The 19,680-nt window shown below is 30.4% G+C and overlaps 2 protein-coding genes and 1 long non-coding RNA gene across 7 annotated transcripts in view; 2 read left to right on the forward strand and 1 right to left on the reverse strand.

Moving 5' to 3' along the window:
• LOC141461098 (armadillo-like helical domain-containing protein 3) lies at window positions 1-8,572 on the forward strand. Its single transcript, XM_074141791.1, has 15 exons — window positions 1-319; window positions 406-468; window positions 685-825; window positions 898-1,036; window positions 1,859-1,992; window positions 2,083-2,238; window positions 2,345-2,493; window positions 2,569-2,727; window positions 3,899-4,113; window positions 4,203-4,435; window positions 5,455-5,581; window positions 5,666-5,741; window positions 5,832-5,910; window positions 6,206-6,322; window positions 6,419-8,572. The coding sequence occupies exons 1-15, from the start codon at window positions 236-238 to the stop codon at window positions 6,509-6,511; spliced, it is 1,965 nt and encodes a 654-aa protein (XP_073997892.1). The 5' UTR covers window positions 1-235; the 3' UTR covers window positions 6,512-8,572.
• Window positions 8,170-19,680, reverse strand: part of LOC141461096 (unextended protein-like) — a 15,498-nt gene continuing 3,987 nt past the window's right edge. Inside the window, exons 4-12 of one of the 4 annotated variants that reach the window (XM_074141787.1) lie at window positions 18,358-18,520; window positions 17,750-17,941; window positions 13,641-13,784; window positions 11,873-12,013; window positions 11,058-11,182; window positions 10,397-10,526; window positions 9,934-10,088; window positions 8,933-9,091; window positions 8,170-8,785 (exon numbers count right to left, since the gene is read on the reverse strand). In XM_074141787.1, coding sequence (XP_073997888.1) covers window positions 9,029-9,091; window positions 9,934-10,088; window positions 10,397-10,526; window positions 11,058-11,182; window positions 11,873-12,013; window positions 13,641-13,784; window positions 17,750-17,941; window positions 18,358-18,520 — 1,113 coding nt within the window. In that variant the 3' untranslated portion in view covers window positions 8,170-8,785; window positions 8,933-9,028. Of the gene's footprint in view, window positions 8,786-8,932; window positions 9,092-9,933; window positions 10,124-10,396; window positions 10,527-11,057; window positions 11,183-11,872; window positions 12,014-13,640; window positions 13,785-17,749; window positions 17,942-18,357; window positions 18,521-19,680 lie in introns of those variants that run through there. The other 3 variants (XM_074141788.1, XM_074141789.1, XM_074141790.1) reach the window with 3 other exon arrangements.
• LOC141461112 (uncharacterized) overlaps window positions 10,827-19,680 on the forward strand; it is an 18,408-nt gene continuing 9,554 nt past the window's right edge. The window contains exons 1-3 of one of the 2 annotated variants that reach the window (XR_012462611.1): window positions 10,827-10,992; window positions 11,327-11,520; window positions 19,320-19,500. This is a non-coding gene — a long non-coding RNA (uncharacterized lncRNA). Of the gene's footprint in view, window positions 10,993-11,326; window positions 11,521-13,332; window positions 13,486-19,319; window positions 19,501-19,680 lie in introns of those variants that run through there. The other variant, XR_012462610.1, reaches the window with a different exon arrangement.

Here is a 19,680-nt window from a genome sequence, read left to right on the forward strand (position 1 = left end):
GTTATAAGGCAATTGGTTATGAGGCTGTTTTCCCCCCAAACTCGTGTTGTTGGACTTCTTTATCAGTTAAAGCAATTATAAGTGTAAGAAAGCTTTGAATACAAATGTAATGAAGACACAGTCGCCGAAGCTGCTGCAAAATTTAAAAATGAACCCTTAGTTTAATTCAATTGAGGACTGTAAATCAGTCTCAACAGGTTTTGAACAATTGTTTCAAGAAGCAAAAATTTCAGATATGGCTTCTAGAAAAAGAAGTGGTTCAGGTTCAAAACGCCAACTTAAGGAAAAAATTGTCCAGATTTATGAATCATTTTTTAAGGTAGGTGCTTCAGGTAACACATTGGTTAACATGTTGCTAATTTGATCACTTCCTAATAATTATATAAACTAAACAATATCTTCTAGGGAGAAGATCTGGCTAGGTTGAACCCAAACTTTTGGGATGAACTCTTTCTGTTAAAACCGAAGGTAAAAAATTAAGCATTTTATGACTGAACATATGTGTTGCACAACTAGTGCGCAGCGTTGACCTTCCGATATAGAAACTAGACTTAAAAAACAATGTATCGGAAGTATTTGATGAAATTAATGGCTACTTTTAAAAAAGAAGTTCGGAAAACTGATTGTGGATTAAGAATAATAACATAGTTTATAATTATTTATGAATATAAATCAATCTTACAGGTAGCTCATTTGGAAAGTGAAATTCTCCGTTTGAACGAAGAACAATTAGTTACTGCCAAAGAAAATATTAATGCTCTATTTGTACAATGCATTGAAACGCTTGGAAATGAACATCAGTTGAGAGTTGTGTACGCTTTACAGGTTGCTATTAATAATTCAGAATTACTCCTGCTTTCTTTTTTCGAATTTTACTAAAATGTTATATTTTTTCAGACACTATGTGCCCTTATTAGTGCAATTTATAAAACTTCTGGACAATGTGGGTTTGATGTTATCGATATCCTAATGGGTTTTGACACCGCAGAGCAACGTATGAGACTTCTTCTATGTCATTGCAACACAATACTTAATGGTAATTAGGTTCAGCTATTATTTATTTTATCAGTAATGAAGCATATAATTCTTATGATGCTTATAAATTCTTTATCAGATTATTATTCATTTTCTCTTCTTTGTATTTAACTAATTTAATACATATTATTACTAATGATGGTACTACTGCTAATTGCTTCATAAACAACGGAAAGGAGTCCAAGTTTTTAATTTTTTTATTACGGATTTCGGAGCGTATAGATTTGGTAGGAAGGATGGGTTTATAGCAGAAGGAAGCGTTCTTTATGGATCTCATACAGAGATAAGGAACTTATAAATGAGAAAAATTACATTGATTTGGAAAAAAAATAGATAATTGATTATGATGAGTGAGATATGTCAGGCTAAAAGTGTTGAAGAAGGTAATGATTGCTTCCAGGCTAAAAGAGGCCCATTTATTTTGTGCTTTGCTACTTTTTTGGCTACTTAACAATAAGAAAAAGCTATGTTTAAAGCTATTGCTTACAAAAAGTCATTTGCAAGGTGCAATTTTAAATCTTAATTAGAGAAGATCTTAAGTAAAAGATTCTTCTAGAAATTCTTTTCTTTTTCTTCTTTAAAAAATAAAATAAAACATAATATTTGAAACCTACGGTGCTTTATTATAAAATAATTGAACTCGATAGTAGTTTTCAATTGAGGCTTTTTGGCTAGGGCCCCGCTTCTTGCCTTCTTCTTTTGGATGAATATAGTCAGATTCTTGCTTCAATATCAGTTTATGTGATTGTGCTAGATGAGATTTTGTAAATTATCCATCGAACGAACAATTCTTAGTAGTTTTAAAAAGATCTCTTTTCTTTAGGCGATGGAGCTCCAAACTTGAAATCTTTGTGTTTAAAATTGTTGTTATTAATGGTGACAGGAAATGATAATGTTAGTCAAAATACATTACTGGAATTTGTTATGTTATTTAGTATATTCGAAACTTTAATACAGGTAATTAAAGTATATAAGGTAAATTTAAATTCATTCAACATTATATAGCTTTAACTAATCTATTTTTGTTATTTATTTTATATTGTTCAGCTGTTAAGTGACAGTCGAAGTAGGCAAGATCATGGGCACGATGTTGTGCTCCTTTTAACGCTTCTAGTTAACTACAGAAAACATGAAGCAGCAAATCCATACATCGTTAAACTTTCAATTTTGGATGACGAACTTGCTCTAAATGGATACGGGCAGGTAATTAAAATAATACATTTGGATTTCTTTAACGAAAGTGTTCTTGTACTATTTAAACATAAATTGCTGGACGTATTGAATATATAATTTCTGACGTGCCTTTCAGGTTATATCTTGGTCTCTTTCCGATTTCTGCAGAGCCTTTATTCAGGATCAAAAAGAGCCTCAAAGTGGAAGTTGGTTTTCTTCCCTTTCAAATATTGTAGGCAATATGTTTTTATCTGAAGATACAGGAACAAGGAATCAGCAAATTAGGTTTTTTTTATTTTTTATTTATTTGTTGTTTACAATTTATGTAACGATAAGTAATTGTCCTTTGTTTTTATTAAGGGCAAATAATGGCGTTTTGGTTGCTCTGTATGAAGCAGTACACTTAAATCGTAACTTCGTTAGCACATTGGCACAGACTCAAACAGAACCGCCAACACCATCAGATTCTGAAACTACTTCAGAGCCATCAAATTTGTTGGGAACATTTTTTCAATATTGGTACGTTTATGTCGTTAAAATTTTAACATTTGCAAACCCACATTCATTCATGTGGCATACGTTTAACCGCGTCAAGTTACACGTATTATTATTCCACGTTTCATGTACGAACTAATTTCATTTTTTTAATTGTGTAATTTAATTATATTAAATTAATAGCTCTCTCGAAGATATTCTTTGTTTCCCTTATTTTTCACTCGTCAAACCTCAAACCTAATGCTAATGTACAAGAACGCCTCAAAGCTCTATATTTTAATTTTTAAAAATAAATTCAGTTTATAAAAAATAAAACATATATTAGAAAGGATTGCCTAAATTGTTGAAGAACTATTCCTTAAAAATTTAATAATAATTTTTTATTTTTAAAATTGTATGACTTTCTCTTGCCACTGGTAATTTGAGATGCATTCACGAATTTATCGCATTTTGTATTTTTTCATATAAAAATTGCTTTACAATTATTTTTAACAAAAATCTGTTAAAACTCCTACATTATACACTTTAGAGGCGGTCTATCACATCCCTCCCCAGATTTACCTTAACACGGATTCTCCAAGGAATAGATGTGAAAATACGAAGTTTAGAAAAAATCTTAGAAGCCATTTTCGCATACGGTTGGGTGTTTTTGATCAATAAGTAAGTCGGATCCCCCTGGTCGGGCATAATCGAAATATAAAGTAGATTTTTTGTTTTTTGAGAAATTTTGTAAGTACTAGAGACATACACACATTCACTCAAAAATTCTGACCCTTTTCCGCTACCCACTTTTTTCAAACTGAGGAGAACTTAAAACGGCATGATATTTCGGGTGATAACTCATTTCGACAGCTTGACGTGATCGCAATACTTAGTAAGGGAAAGTAGAGAAAATCAAAATATTAGTAGTATTTATAACAATAGACTTTCTCTTTAAAAAAAATTAATAAAATAAGGCTTTTCATCATCTTAGGTCCTTGGTTCCTGGAACTTTTTAGTGTAATGCCGGTCTCCGCACAGGTTGTTCTTTACAGTACAGACAATTCTATTCATCACTGGATAGTGAGCTATAAGAACTCTTAAGAAGATAAAATCACATTTGGATTCGAACTCATTGTTATTAGTAGTAACTGGAATTATTGATTTTATACAATTATTAATTTTATTCAATAATTAAAACATCCTATGTTTCCAGCTCAATAGTAATGCAAGATACCAAATGTGAAGCTAGTTTCAACACGGTAAAATTGTGTTTTCTTGTGCTTACATGTGTTGCTGAAGATCATTATGCAAATTCAGTTATGCATGATGTGAATTTAGTGTTTAAGATACAGTTACACCGTTTGCCGATGCGACATAGAACAATTATTCCTGATAAACCATCACAGACACTAGCAAATACTTTATTAGGTTAGCAATAATTTCACTTTTCTAAAATTATTATTACATAATAATTTATATAATAGCAATACTATTATTATTATTTTTAAATTTTCCAGATTTATTAGTAGAATTTGTAATGAGTCACATGATGAAAAAGCTTCCATTAGAATTATATTTATTATGTATTGGAGTAATGCATCGAATACTCTGCTATCAGAAGAGATGTAGGGTACGACTTACTTACCAATGGAAAGAATTATGGACTTCTTTAATATCATTACTAAAATTCATAATCGCCAATGAAGGGCATCTAGCAAAAAAGATGAACATATTTCATTTGGCCCATCAGGTAATTTTATATATATAAATTAATATGTATACATTTACGTTATCAATGATGATCGTGAGGCGTGTAGCCATTTTGCACATATTTGGCTTACTAGAAATATAGGTATAAATATTAAATATTACAAACATTAAATTACAGTAATAAAATTTGACCGTTTCTCAAATTCTGGTCAAAGGGCTTAATGAATCGGCATCCAGTACAAGCCTTGTTGAAATCATTGGCGCCCGGAGCTTTTTTCAGTGCACTGCTGGTCTCCGGATAGTGTTCTCTCGTTGCAGACAATACTGTCCATGACCGAGCTGTGAGCTGTAAGAAGCTCCTAGGAAGAGGAAATCTAAGTAATAAGCAGGTGGATTCGAACCTATGATCTCCGCGTTGGAATCCAGTATACGTTAACCACTCAGCTAATCCTTTCCTTTATTTTTTTAACTGATTTATTTTATTTTATTTATTTATTTATTTTTTGAAGTTATCTGTAAGGATAGAACATTGCTCAGAAAATAGCCTCTTGTTTTTTGACGATTTTGATGTTGATGCGCCTATGTAGTTACACTTTAGGTCCCAAAGCGGGCCTACCCTACTATATGAGTTGCTAGTAATACGTCTTTATGGTGTTTGAAGGACATTTGAATGTTTAAAAAGGAGTGTGTAGGTTTTTAAAAAAAATCTCCTCTACGTTCTTCCACAAGCAAAAACAGTACAATGGACTAAATAACAATGTACATAAGCTTTTCAAAAAAATTAAGTTATGAATTTTATTAGTACAAAAATGATTCCGCAGCGAAGTACGTATTTATATAGTCTTCTAGTCTACAGTAAATACTGCTTCTCGTTTGTGTAAGACAATAATAACTGTTATGTTGACATTATGCCTCTTATTGTTTTAATCTCTTCGACCATTAAACCAAGTACTTTCACGCATTATTTCATTAAATTGTTTTACAATTTTTTTTAAAAATTGTTTTGATTATTTATTGGTGTTAGTAAAAGTATTAATCTTACTTTTGTTGAACTTACAGGTCGTTAATATATTTAACTTATTCATAACTTATGGCGATACATTCCTATATTCTCCGGCAAACTACGATGAATTGTATTATGAACTTATAAGAATGCATCAAGTTTTTGACAATGTGTATTCAATGGGTAAGTTCATTTTTCACTCTCTTTCTCTATCTCTCTTAGCATTTCTGTTAGCTATTTGGAACTACTTGATTATGTTTTTTTAAGCATTTCGATATTCTGCAATTGAAGGAGAATTTAAGGAGACTGCTTTGAAATTGACAAATAGCCTCGTAAATGTTAGGTAAGATTTGAATAAATTTGAACTATTTTAAAAAATGTTGAAATAAAATAACATTTTCACAAAAAAATTAAATAAATTGATTATTTTCAGGGCAATAATTAATCATTTTTCTCCAAAAATTGATTCTTGGCTTGCTGGCCAAGCTTTATCTACACCATCAGAAGATCAGGTAGGTCCACAGACTGAAGTTGGTTTATTTTATTTCTTACTTAGTCACTAGTTAGTATCTGAGTTTTCTTAAAAATTTCAAAGCAGTTAGTTTTTACATTAAGTTTATTAGGAAGGATGGTTCTACAACTAAAATTTCGATTGTTTTCATATTTATAAAAAACTACTTTAAAAAGAAGTGGTTGTTCACTTTTTATTTTTTAGCATTATAGCGGAAATTTTAAATGAAGGTATTTTAGTAAAAAAACAAAAATAAAACTTTAGTAAATACGATTTCACTTTTATTTCTGTTACAGATTCTTGAAGTGGTGCGAAAGAACTATGATAGTTTGACACTTAAGTTACAAGATAGCCTGGATCAATATGAAAGATATACTGAGAATCCAAGACATTCAGCTTTTTTTACAGCCATGGTATTATTTTTACAAAACATTTAAAGGATATTGTTGGCTATATCTTTATAAAAAATAAATATTAAATATTGTCAATAAATATTAAAAATTTTCCAGGTGAGAAGTGTAGTAAATGATACAAAACTTAATATAGATTTCGCATCTTTGGATTTACAATCAATATTACAAGAATTTTCTACCATCACATGATGCCCAGAAATATATATAATAACACATGGACTGCAGAAATATACTTTCCATATTGCCTTTTTGATTTCAGCCCCATGGGTTAAAAATTTATTTAAATATATTAAATAATAATATAGGTTTTCTATAATAAAAATTGAATTTGAATGATTTGTATATACCACTTAAATTGGACAAATATTTTGAGTGCACATCTTCTTAATATTGTGAGTGCACATCATCTTAATATCGACAGAGAAAAAGGAAAAAAAATCAGATTAATTAAAATTGCACCCCTATGTAATCTATTTTCCCCTTTCAAACTGTCTGAGAGAACCTGTCCGAAAGATGAAATATATTACCGGCAGTTTTATATTAATCAATAAAAGCTTTAAGTAGTTTTAATAAAGATGTTCTATAAATAAGCGAAAAATGCTCTTTTAATTAATTTGACTTTCAAATTATTAAATTTTTGGAGTTATAGTAATCCTTCTCACAAACAGTAACTGAAAGTTCGATTGAGATATAAACCAAATGTACATTCTTGTATTATAAATATTAAATCAAAGAAAGTACACAAGGTGTGTTTGTACTAAGCAGCACATTTCTGACATAAAAAAAATTGAGGCACCATTTTAAGTGAACCAATAGCCGAGGTGCAAAGACGTATTCTGATTTCTTAAAAAACTTTGAACAATTAACATGTTTGCAGTGTTATAAGGGAATAATATTATTTAACGCAAAACGGAAGTGTTTTTAAAATATTTCAAGTCTATTAGCAGACAATTCTGTTGAATAAATGGTATTGCCAAAAAATCGCAAATCTAGGGAAATTTAGTTTTGAATTCGACCAGTATTTTTTTCTTTTAAACGGAAGTCTTACAATTAGAAGAATTTTTCTATTTTTAATGGCATGTTGATTCTAAAGGTAGTTTATAATTTTTGATAGGTGAACAATCATTTAGAGCATCATGGTAATAAAATAATCTTAACTAAAATTGCCTTGGTAAGCTGCACAAAATTACTAAACCAATTTTATGACGAATGTTAAAAATATTATTTCCTCAACTTCCCCGCTTAAATTAAATTTAATCAAAATTTTCAAATTTTACTTTTCAAGATTTTTATAACACTCTTAAGCATCATAACATTTAATTTTCTATGTGCGTTGGGATAGTTAATTTAAAACAAATTCTATTTTACTTGATTTTCTTTCAGACAAGAAGTACTTCAAGTTCAAGTTTATTTGTTCACTTAAGTTGCTTTGACAGCGCATGTTTACGAATATCTATTAAGTTTTTTTTTATAACCAAATCAAATCAAAAGAATGTACATCTAGTCCTTATTTCAAAACACAATACTGAATAGCTGTTCAGTCTTTGCAATATTATCAATATCTTATTGTACAGCAATATCTTAAAAATTTAGTTATCATAAAATGTGAAGAAAGTTCTGGACAACTTGATTTTTAGTCTAATACGGGGAGAATTGACTTATATTGAAATGAATTTAATTGGGATTTAAAGCACTTATTATGTTAGCGTGTGTACACAGTGGCCTGGATGTAGCAGTAGTTTCATGCAAACAGAAGAATCTTGTTTAAGCTTTTGTTATTTAAGTTCAAGGTGATTGTTACATTAATTTCACTTTATTGAGGAGAATTCGTCTATTTTAATGTACACTTTGTGTCCAAGGAGACACAATTATGAATTTGCAATAGGGAATAAATATTAATAAATAATTTTTTTTTTTTTATAGTATATATACTTGCTGATGATTCTACCACAAACTTCCTTTCTGAACTTGATTTAGATTTTCGTTTGACAACTTTTGGTGATTTTTTTGTTTTAGTCAAAAGCTTAAATGAGGTTAGATACGAGAACAGGCCACTGTGATCACTCTCTTAAAAGAATATAATAAATAAAATCTTTTTACAGCAAACCTGATTATATTAAGATAATATTAAATTATATTTTTTAACACGATCTGAAATTACTTTTTATTGTAAACCAGTTCGCATTCAAGTGTTTTGAAAGGCTAAATCTTCATAACTAAATAAAATGCGCATAACTTCGTTATAACATTTCCACAGACTTTTTATTTCACGTTTCCTAGTGAACGTTCTTTCTGTTTGAAGTCATATCCTTTTATTAAACGAGTCCTTCCTAGTATTCGAATATTCCTTTTTCGTTTTACCTAATTCTTTTCACTTCATCCTTCATTTTGTTTCTTTATCTTAGTGTCGCTTGTTTTTTATGTTTATATTTTTTAATCATCTTGATAACCACAACTAGATTCCTGTTTTTAAAAAGCAAAACATTAAAAGAAGAAGGCATTTAAAATGTAGTAAACAAAATGTGCGATCACTAACTTAATTTGGCTACTTTGTACTCTTATTAGGTCAAATGATCTAAAGTTATTTTCATCAGAAATTAATTTACTTACCTGAAACTTTTTGAAGTTATTTCTAGGTACCTTTAAGGAGTCCACCATATAATGATCCACATTATTATTTAGAGGTAATTCTTTCAAACTGTCCCTCTACTGTTTGCTACTAGATGTAGATGCAGTATTTGTATTATTTTCTTCATCTTGAAATAGACCCTTAAAATGAAACAAAAAAAAAGGTAACTATGCATTTTTCAATTTTGGGCGTTAAAATTTTAACCATTAGTTAAATTTCAAATTTGGAGAGGACCTTTTAACGGAAGCGCGACTTCACACAACTGCTTTCTTACTTCCCGAATTTTACTTTTTTCATCTGTTCTTACCTTTAGTTTTAAGTTGGACTACAAACTCCAACTTTTTTTTTTAATAGCGTAACATATGAGGTGCTTGAAGCTTTTTTCAGTGCACTGCCAGCCTCCTTAAGTTATTATCCTTAAGACTTACTGATTATAACGTGGAATGGAAACCTTTCTTTTACATGCTGCAGGAAAAACAATGTACTCCAAATCAAAAAATGAGAACATGATTTGAGCTCGAAAAAATGAAAAATATACAAAGTGCAGAATATAAACAATGAAACAGAATTAAACTTAACAGAATATAACAAGCACTAAAAGAGAATTACATATTCTTCATTGGTAGATCCATACATCTGCGCCGTTCTTTATCAGGATTTTTTATTTTCTAATTGTGAAAAATTGCATTTAATAATACAGCTAGTGCCTATCTTTTGAGTAGTTTGAAATTTACGCTGTATAGAGAAAGCAGTTGCCAAAAAATCAGGAATAGCAAGTATCCCTGTAGTGCCTAAACGTAGAAGAGGCGAAGGATATTCGAACTGAGCATGCAGGCCTCCGGACGGTATTCACTTGCTATAAAAAACTCTGTCCAGTACTGGACTGATGGAATTATTGCATATTCAGGTAATGGTAATGCATTTTAAATATTTTTTTATTTTAAAACATTGTTGAATTATCATAAAATTGGTGTATACATACTGGATATAATTCAGAGTGTAACTCTGGTTTTTCGCCCGTTATTTCAAATTTAGTCGCTCTTAAAGCAGCCAAATATAGATCTCTTGATATCTTAAGATAACAAACTTCTCCAATGGGAAGTATTAAGATTTCACACTCGAATCCTCCTTCTTCTTCTAAAATAATAAAATTGTTGGAGATCGTGGGGTAACTATGGAATATAAGACGGTAGTGTCATATACGGACGAATAGTTTAGAAAAAATTTGTTTTGGAAATAATTATTCTGAAAATCTAAGAATTGCAGGAGTAAAACGCTAATGCGATTTGCTTTGTAATTGTTACAAGAGATTTAAAAAGTTCTCCCTTAAAGTAAGAGAAATAAAAAATTGTAATCTTATTATTAATATTTGATGTAAATACTCGCTGTTTAAAGTGGTTAATATTTTAATGATTAATTCGCTTCAGAAAGAAATTCAACTTTACCTTGTTTAGCATTAAGATTCGAAAGACCAAAATAGAAAAATGGGCCACTTTCACATTTAATTTTCTCTTTTCCTATCAAGATCTCTACTCTTCCTTCCACTATCATTATAAATGAATCGTTGGTAACATCCTGTAAAATAATCAACACAATAATACTATAATGAAATTGCATATTCGTTGGAATTTATTGAGAGCAATATACTAATGTACCTATACCGCTTCAAATTATGGCCCTTGCGTAGACGATCTATGGTTTGCGAAAAGTTTGTTTTAGACTTGTTTATTTGTAAACTGATGTTAATTTGAAAGCTTGGGTCTTTCCATGGAAAACAAATTGATTTTTAGTGAGCTAGAGTTTGATGGCTACAACTTGGCAGAAAGTTGATATACCATCGGTTGCGCTGTATGTGGTAATCATTAGAATCACGTCAGTTACACACACACACACACTAACCCTGTTATGGTAGTTAACAATGAAATACCAATTCATTACCATTTCCAAAGGAATAAACATTTAGTAAAGACGATATTTCAATGTTTGTGGATTAGGAAAAAGTTTTGAAAGACTCGTTCTCCTCAATATGGCTCGGTTGTAGGTAAACTAAATATTTATACTAAAATATTATTATCACTAATGTGAAATATAAGAATTTGAACTTACTCTATCAAAAACCTTATTTTTTGGAAGTGTATGAACTTTGGGATTATATTGAAACATTACACGTTCGTTTAATATGCCTTGGAGACATTTCGGTGATATAATATCAGGATGAAATTTGTCTATATCTGCAATAATTATAAAACGAAAAATCATTGGGTCACTGAAAGAAATTTTAGGGATAGAAATTTATTATTATATGAATTAAATTCAATTTTTTAAACGTCATTATGTACAGATATAGGCTGATAAAGGATTTTTTTTTTTTCTAGATCACCTTTTATTGGTTCACGTAGTAGTATAAATATTTGCATGAAGAACCAACTTTCTCAACGTTCTTCTTTGTTGGACTTTAACCTTGGCACTTGCCTCAAGTGGCCTATTGTGGCCCAAGGGATACTTTTGTCGCTTAAAAAATAATCCTAATAGCTAAGGACCGTTAATTTAAGGTGCAAACATTTTGAAGGTAATTACAGTATACACAATTGCTTGTAAAATGATTAATTTGCTTGTTGGAATTACGGCTTTAGATGAAAGATTTTAATGCAAAATGTATGTAAACTGGTAATATGGGAGTTTTCGTTAAACACCCAAGCAATTAAATAAACAAAAATATGTTTAATATTCAGCTCTACAAATAATGCGTTTTCGAAAACATCTGAGCTTTTTTGAAAAGTATTTAAAGAAATATGCATTTTCAATTGAAATACTTAGATTTTGCTCTCAGCTGTACACCACTGCTTAAATGTACCATATTTACAGTGTTAGAATTAGATATATAAAAAGATATGTACTGAAGCCTTTACAAATGTATTTACTTGTAACTAAAAATTGTAAAGTAGCTTGCTTTAGTTGAGGAGAAATGAACTCTATGTTACTTTCTGGTTGTTCAGAAAACATAGTTAGGAAATGTGACGCCAATCTGTATCTTTCTCTTCTCCTCTTCGATCGGTTATCAGCTGACATGAAAAAATAAATTAAAAATATTACACGATAACTTTAAGTGAAAAAAAAGTTTAATAAGCTCCTTAGGAAACTCTTCCTCATATATCTAATGAATAAAAACTCACCATTAGTGTCTATCGAATATGATGTTTTCCTTAATACTCAGTTCAACTGTGACTTATTTTACAACAATTACTATGTTTCAGTGCATGTTAGTAATTTTATTCATTCCAAGGCGGGGAGGTTCAATCTACGCTTGGTCTAGAGGGAAAGATGTTTTTGATACCCTTCATGGCCGGCATTGGTTTTTAAAAATGTATTGGTGATGAAGGTTTAGAGAGGCAAAGACATTAAGGAGGCTTTATATAAAGCTGTCGAGTTAAATACAGCCACAAGTATTCTTGCACTTACTGCAGAACTGCAGAGTTCAAAGGCACCATAGCCGCTATCGTTACTATTAAGGTAGCAAGCACTGTGGCGCTTAAACGTATTCCATAATAAAACACCAAGAGAATGGTTCTTACCAACTTTCCTGCAGATATGGATTTACTGGCAAAAACCCTGAGAAGTGGTTAATTGTTGACTCGCAATCAAATAGCATTTCCAGTTGATTCAAGAGACATATTTTAAGTTCAGATGTTCGCTTTCTAGAGCGTCTAGTTTTCTGGAGAGTGAATTCGTAACGAATTCGTTTCTAAGGAATTTATGTGAATTCCAAATTTTAATATTAACTAGATAGAATTCGCTCAAAGATGGACTAGCTCATCTATATGTCCATTTCGTTTGTTTTACTTACGAAATTCGCGGGTCTGTCCTGTACACTGTGAGGTAGCTGAGTTTCTGAAACTTTTACTTTCTTAGTAAGTTAAACCCATCACAGTAAACAAAGCTTGTCTGAAACACTCATATTACTTTTCCTTCTTCCATTTCTTGGAAATAGGTGGTAAAACCATAAGTTTCCACTTTAGTGGAAAGCCGAAACACCCCTTCCCCGTAAAACCTTCAATTAATTCTCAAGAAACAATTTAAAGCAAAACTCATATCTTTACATGAGTATTTAATATATTTGAGTTCGGATCGATTGAACTTTCGCTGTCTTGTTTTTCTGAGTCCCTTATTGCCGAATTTTAATTTCCATAACCAAATCTAAGAGCAACATTTTTAATGCAACTAAAAGTTAAAGCGAGATTCTGTCACCTGTTTTCTTTAATGGGAAAATATAGTTTTTAAATCAGAAATAATTCTCACCTTTTTTTACGTATGCTTTTTAAATTTAAAGAAGAAAAAGAATGATCGAAAAACCTATTGGCAGCCGATGCAGATGAAGTAAAATTATTTCATGCTTTCAAAATTGAGCTTTGCCTGAAAATTATTTTTTTGAGACCCTAGAGTTGTGTGTAGAAAAAGAGTGAAATATAAGATAAGAAAGGAATAGTTCACTGCAGTGAAGATTGTAAAGGATATCTTACTCATTATTCTGTATTTAGTGAGTGTGTTTTAATATTTATAACCATATTTGGTAAAAAGTGGAGACTATTTTCCTCAAATTATTGATTTGTTTCGGTCCATTTATTTAAATTAACGCCTCGCAATTTTCGCTAATTTTATTAATGCATAGACAAAACATTGAATATTACGTACTTATTGTATCAAATTCATCTACAATTTCAAATTGCACTACTTCTTCGATTATATCTTCTAATGTTACTAATCCAATTATTTTATGTTGTTCAGAAGTTTCTAGATCCTCCTCATAAATCAATGCTAAATGACGTTTGTTTGCATCTAAGAACGTAAACATCGATTCAGTCTCAATTGAATAAAGTTAGCCTATGCTAACTTAAAATTCAATAATACATTCATTACTTTCGCTCTATTAGCTTTATTTTGAGATCAATTGACATTCGCCAAATAACGAATCTTGAATGTGATAAATAATATCAGAACCACAATATACTTCTCTGCTTAGTGCTTAATAGTAGCGCCTTTAAACTCTAGATGTAGTAGCTCTTCTAATAGAATAGATAGTATGTGCATTTATGATAAGGCTGTATAGACTTTTAGAAATACCTTTGAAGATTTATTATTATATATTAAAAAATGTTTGCAAAAAATAACTACTGCGTAGATTTCGAAAATTCCATTCGAACAGACACATTGTTAATACAAACGTTTAAAATTATAGGAACGAAAACCACCATATACTTTTTAAAGGCGCTACTATAGACCAAGTGATTGTGACAAATCTACATTATGTTCTTAGTTTGATTCCTGTTCTTAGTTGTGGATTTAGTTAATGAATTAAAAGGGATTTATTACGATATAAATTTGCTACCCGCCTCTGTCCACAATTGATAGTTGTAAATATAACCTGAAAAAATAGGTACTCCACGTTACTTTTTTTTATCCATTTAATATTATTTTAAAAGTCCTACCAAGACCCATGTTTTCTTAAATTAAAAAAGAAGTCGGAACTGTTATTAGCGAGAATAACTATCAGCAAAACCAGGCCATCAGCGAATGGGCCAAACAAAATTAAGGCGATATTAGATTTGTTACAATAAGTAAATATTTTTTTAGTAAACAGGCATTTAATGGATTGCAATAAAAAGTATTTCTTTTATACAGTGGCTTATTAGGAGCTACAGAATCGAGATATTAGAAAATATGTTTAAAAAACTAAACATTTTTAAAAACCTTATTTGTTGTTAAATTTAGAGACAATGATTTATTATTTATATCTTAAGCTTTTTCTTCTTTACTGGCTATACAATCCTTGCAGGTTCTTCGACTCCACAATTTCAACTACCCATTCCTATCTGAACTTGACCAACCTCTCTAACCATCGCAGCCTGGTCTTTCACTACTCTTTCCTTCCGGATATCCGGTACAAATTTTTTTAGGTATCATCTTCTCCAGGTGCCAAAACCATCTAAACCTTTCCTTCTTTATGATCCCAACCAAATATTAGTTCTTATAAAAGTCTTTTAATTCTTGGTTGGCCATGTTGAATGCTTATGTTTCCTATCTTTAATCTCCAAATACTTTTCTCGATTTTTAATCCCCAAAGACTGAGAAGGCGCTAGTCACTTTTCTTCAGGGTCCATGATTTGCATAGCAAGCTTCGCCTCCCTTGCTGTGTAGCATTTCTGTAGTGATACGAAAAACTCTTAATGGCAGCCATAATTCCAGCTTTGATTCCCTCCGCTACTTCATTACTTTCTGTGACAATTACTCCTTGATATTTATAACGGCTAACTGTTTTCTATGTGTATTCAGAGTAATCGATGCTTCTTAAACCCCCCCCCTTCGTAATCCATTCCGGTTTCTTATTTTGTTTTGAGAATCCAACAACATGATTTTTTTTTACGAGGCAAGGTTGTTAGCTATGCGCCCAACTTCCGTTATCTTGAAAAGCATAGGATTTTTGTCGAGGTTTGCTCCCTTTGCGTAAGCGTTGACTTCAGGGACAGTTGCCCGGTGTATACCGTCCTGTCTTATTGATTGTGTGGGATGTACTAGTGTTAAATGAGTGTGAATGCAGATGTAAGCTTATGATTGTGCTTAGTGGATTGAGCTGTGGTAATCCGTGAGGGCGCTACTCCTCAAATAGCTAGATGCAATAGCTACTCCATAGCTTAAGCTTTGAGTTTTAAACTAAAATATTTTAATGTAATTACATAAGTACATAATATTTACTTAATACTTACTAAGCACTTTCTTTTTTCACTTTTTGTGTAAATGTTCTTAATAAACCGCTTCTTAATCCTGCCCATAATCTGAAACAGCAATCTCTCTGAATTAACCAATTATTTAAAATATGATATATTAAATTGAAAAAATACACACACAAATAGACAAGCGGTGAGACTAATCTGCAACCTCCTGAGCTTGAATAAGAAGCTTATTATTCTTCTCTAACTTTTTTTTCTCTTAAGTTCCTAATCGTCAGACTGCATCCAATGTAACATAAATAAAATTTAAACTGAAATATTTTTCAAGCGAACTTCATTCGACCAAATTAGTCAATTTTTGTGTAGCAAGTCATTTTCTAAGTAGCAAAGTAATTGCTAAAGACCTTTTTATGCGCTGAATAATATCTTCGGTTGTATGAATTAGAATGTCAAAACGTTTAAAATTGGAGCTACAGTGAGTAATAAAAATATGCGTTTTATCTCTCTCTCAAACCCTAAGTCACTTTGTATTATTGTATATTTCTGTTTAACACTATGTTTTCCAAAACTTTCTTAGAATACTTTTTTAAATTCAGTTACTTTTGTTTAAAAACTTGTATGGAAATTTAAAAAATGACAGCTTGAATCTTGAAATTTACTGCATTTTAAAAAATACTATAATGCTCCAAATGTAGTAAACGCTACGGTTCCGATATGTAGCAAATATCTGTTTACATCCAGCAACAGACCTAACCAAATTTTCAATAGTGAATAAATGTTTACCAAAATTAACTGTAGAACTAATATCTATTCAGCAGCAACTCTGAATATCATAATATTCGTTACGTCCTTTTATATTATTTTCTTTTATAAAAAATTACTTACTGAATTCGAAGCTTATTTTTTCAAAATTCTTGATCATGTTGCAGCAATAGAGATACACTTTCTATTTTAAGAAATAATCTTATTCATTCTTATTAAATGAATGCAAATGAAATTAAGAGTGAAATAATTGACTGATTTTGGAGTTAATGCTAGAAAGGATGTTTTCCTTGACATAAAACATCTAGTAAATTATAAGAAGCAGAAAACTTTTTATTACAATCCAGCCCCATAACCTGCCGCCAATAAAAATTTCAATTATACCGTATTTACTTATTGTTGGTAATAAATATTATATCATTACTTAAAGGCGTTGAGAGTTAATTTTAAATAAATGGTACACCTTCAAGGTTTTACCGTAACATATAATGTATTTTACATTCCAATAGAAATCATTTAATCCTCGAATTACGTGAAAGAGCGGTTACTCAGAATCATGACTTTCTGTTGTAAAAATTAATTTAATTCAATGTTGAAATGTATACAAAAAAAATTAATCCATTTATGAAATGCTATTTTTGAGCTTTTCACAAACATATAAGGCTCATGTAATTCATTTTACAGCAATCAGAAATACAGCATTAATAATAATAATAATTTGTTTTTGTTTTTAAAGTTTCTTTTTTTCGACGGTTTTAGAGACAATTCTTATTTTGATATTTGACGAATTAGTGACAATTTCAGAAAGAATAGACTTGGTGAAAAAATGTCATTATTAATAAATGCAAAATGGTTTTGGTTTGATTTTAATAAAGCTCCTCATGTTGAGCTAACCTTCAGATTTTTGCTGCAAGTAGTCAGCTGAGGAACATACTGAAACCAATTTTCAATTTTGGTCTAATTAAAGTCTTTCGCGAATAACATCTTCAGGATGGCAACTAGTGCGGCCATTCCCTCTTGCATCTACAATAAAGGACAGTACCTGACCTTAAGCAATAATTCTCCATATCATTTCCTCCAACCGTCTACGTCGATTCACCTGTCTGAGAATATTTATTTAAACGGACGGGATGTTTCAATAGGTAAATTCATGCTATAATCTAAGAAGTTTTCTGCTTTAATGCCTAGGCACAAATGATTTCTTATGTATTCATATTAATTTAACCGTAAAATTGGAGTTAGGTGTATTAATATTTTTTACTCCCCTTGCTTTACTAGGATTCTTACACAATAGCACTATTGAAATGTGTTAACCTTCTTTAAAAATGTTGAAAGCTTTGTCAAGAGTTGTTCCTGCTGGAATGTATAAGCTTTCCAATTTTGTTAATTTAAGTAAAACTTTCACTGGGATTCTATCTTCGGGATCTAACAAAATTAAATCTTTTGTAAACAATACATTAACAATGTTAGATCTTTCTCCATCGTATATAGGAATTCTGGAGTAACCTATAAATAATAATGAAAATGGTTACAAATCCGAATGCAGTCAAAATTAAGATTACAAGAAAGCTATGGCGGATAACATCTCCAATTAAGTTTACTTCTTACTTTCTATTGCGGCTACAACACACAGTTCACTTAGTTAAAAAAGTGTAATAAAGGAACATAATTTGTTTATAAGATTTTGGAGATTGGCCAGTTTTCCAAGAGTTCCTAGTATAGAGTACCATGCACTTTGACTAAACAATAGGGACATAATCATTGCATTCACGTGAAGTATGGACGGTTTGACATATTAAGATTTTAACAGAAGTTGTTATTTGTCACTAAAGGAACATAATATCTTAAAAATACCAAATTTTCTGGAGTCAGTATCCAGATTTTTTTATTTTTTAATAATTTCTATTTTTGTAGTTAGTTACCTGTATTTAAAATGTCTGCTATAGTGTTGTAGTCGAGATAAGTATTAATTGATAACATATAGATATCGTTTAAGGGTGTCATTACTTCTTCAACTGTTTTTGTATTCATTTCCAAAGCCCCGGCTATAATATCCTTTTCTTGTTTTTGCATATCCCAGGTAATCTTAAATTAAATATTATTATAAGGTATAATTATTATAATTATAACTATGTAAATATCATTTATAGTCTAATAGGCATGAATTAATAACATAGCCAGAAACCTCTGAAAAGTGATTAATCAACGTTCTAATAGCGTAAATAACATATATATTTATTTTATTTCATACAAAAACTTTCGACATTTACTTAACTTCGAATCTTCGCAATAGAAAAATTTATTGTGAACGCACAATGCTAGTCGGACTCTTTTATTTAATACATTTTTTCTGGAAAATTAATTACAGTGTTTTCTCGTGATCGGATTCTATTCTATTATCTTTTCCATTATGCTAAAAGAGATCAAATTCAGTAATTTAACCGGAAGTGCTATTTTGCTTATTTTCTCCCAGAATTTCTGAGATTTTCTTTAAAAAGTTTGTAAGATTTATAGCTCTATTAAAAAATAAGTCTGATAAATTCCTGTATGGAAATGTTAAAGAAATACCTAAGCAAAACAAATATTTGATACATTCATGTTAGAGCGTTTGAATAGGAGAGTTGATGTTTGGATTTCTGGATTTGTTAGCACAACTGTATTATCTATTTTCAAAATGAAGTTCAGTGGAACAGTGGAAACAATTTTTGATCCATACTATAGGGAGCGATGATACCATTTTAAAAGATTAAATAATGAAATGCAGTTCATAAAGTTATTAACTTAACGGATAATCAGTTTTCTGAGATTTTTTTCTATCGATTCATCAAGATCTGTTAAACTTTATAATGCACTAACTATTATTATTTTGATTGAAACTTTTCAGCTAAAAATATTTTACGAGGAGTCTGGAAGAAGCTGGATTAACAAGTCAAGTTTCTGTCGGAACAAGCCTTTTGTAACGATGAACCAGAGTAGTATTGACAGCTACGAAATTTTGGGGATATGAAAAAAAACCCGCAAGCTTAAAGGAAATTTAGCTAAAAAAAGCTTTAGAGAAAATTAGTGTAAGTATTTATTTTTGACTCTTTTCATCTACAGTAGAAGTGTATACCTTCTGTTGTACGTAATTACTTTACAGGCATACGGTTGTACTTGAAAGTATACAGATTTATGTTAGTTAATGTCTTCCAGGCTATTTAGAAATTGATATAATTACAAATGAGCTGTACAATTTTCATTATTTA

This window comes from Rhodnius prolixus, unplaced genomic scaffold (genome assembly GCF_049639745.1).
Source record: "Rhodnius prolixus isolate KJV_2025 unplaced genomic scaffold, Rpr scaffold_6, whole genome shotgun sequence".
Lineage (NCBI taxonomy): Eukaryota > Metazoa > Arthropoda > Insecta > Hemiptera > Reduviidae > Rhodnius > Rhodnius prolixus.

Coding starts and splice junctions, on each gene's coding strand:
- LOC141461098 (XM_074141791.1), top strand. CDS start 236: ATGGCTTCTAGAAAAAGAAGTGGTTCAGGTTCAAAACGCCAACTTAAG. Junction 5,582..5,665: donor TGACAATGTGTATTCAATGG/GTAAGTTCATTT, acceptor TGTTTTTTTAAG/CATTTCGATATTCTGCAATT. Junction 6,323..6,418: donor CAGCTTTTTTTACAGCCATG/GTATTATTTTTA, acceptor AAAATTTTCCAG/GTGAGAAGTGTAGTAAATGA.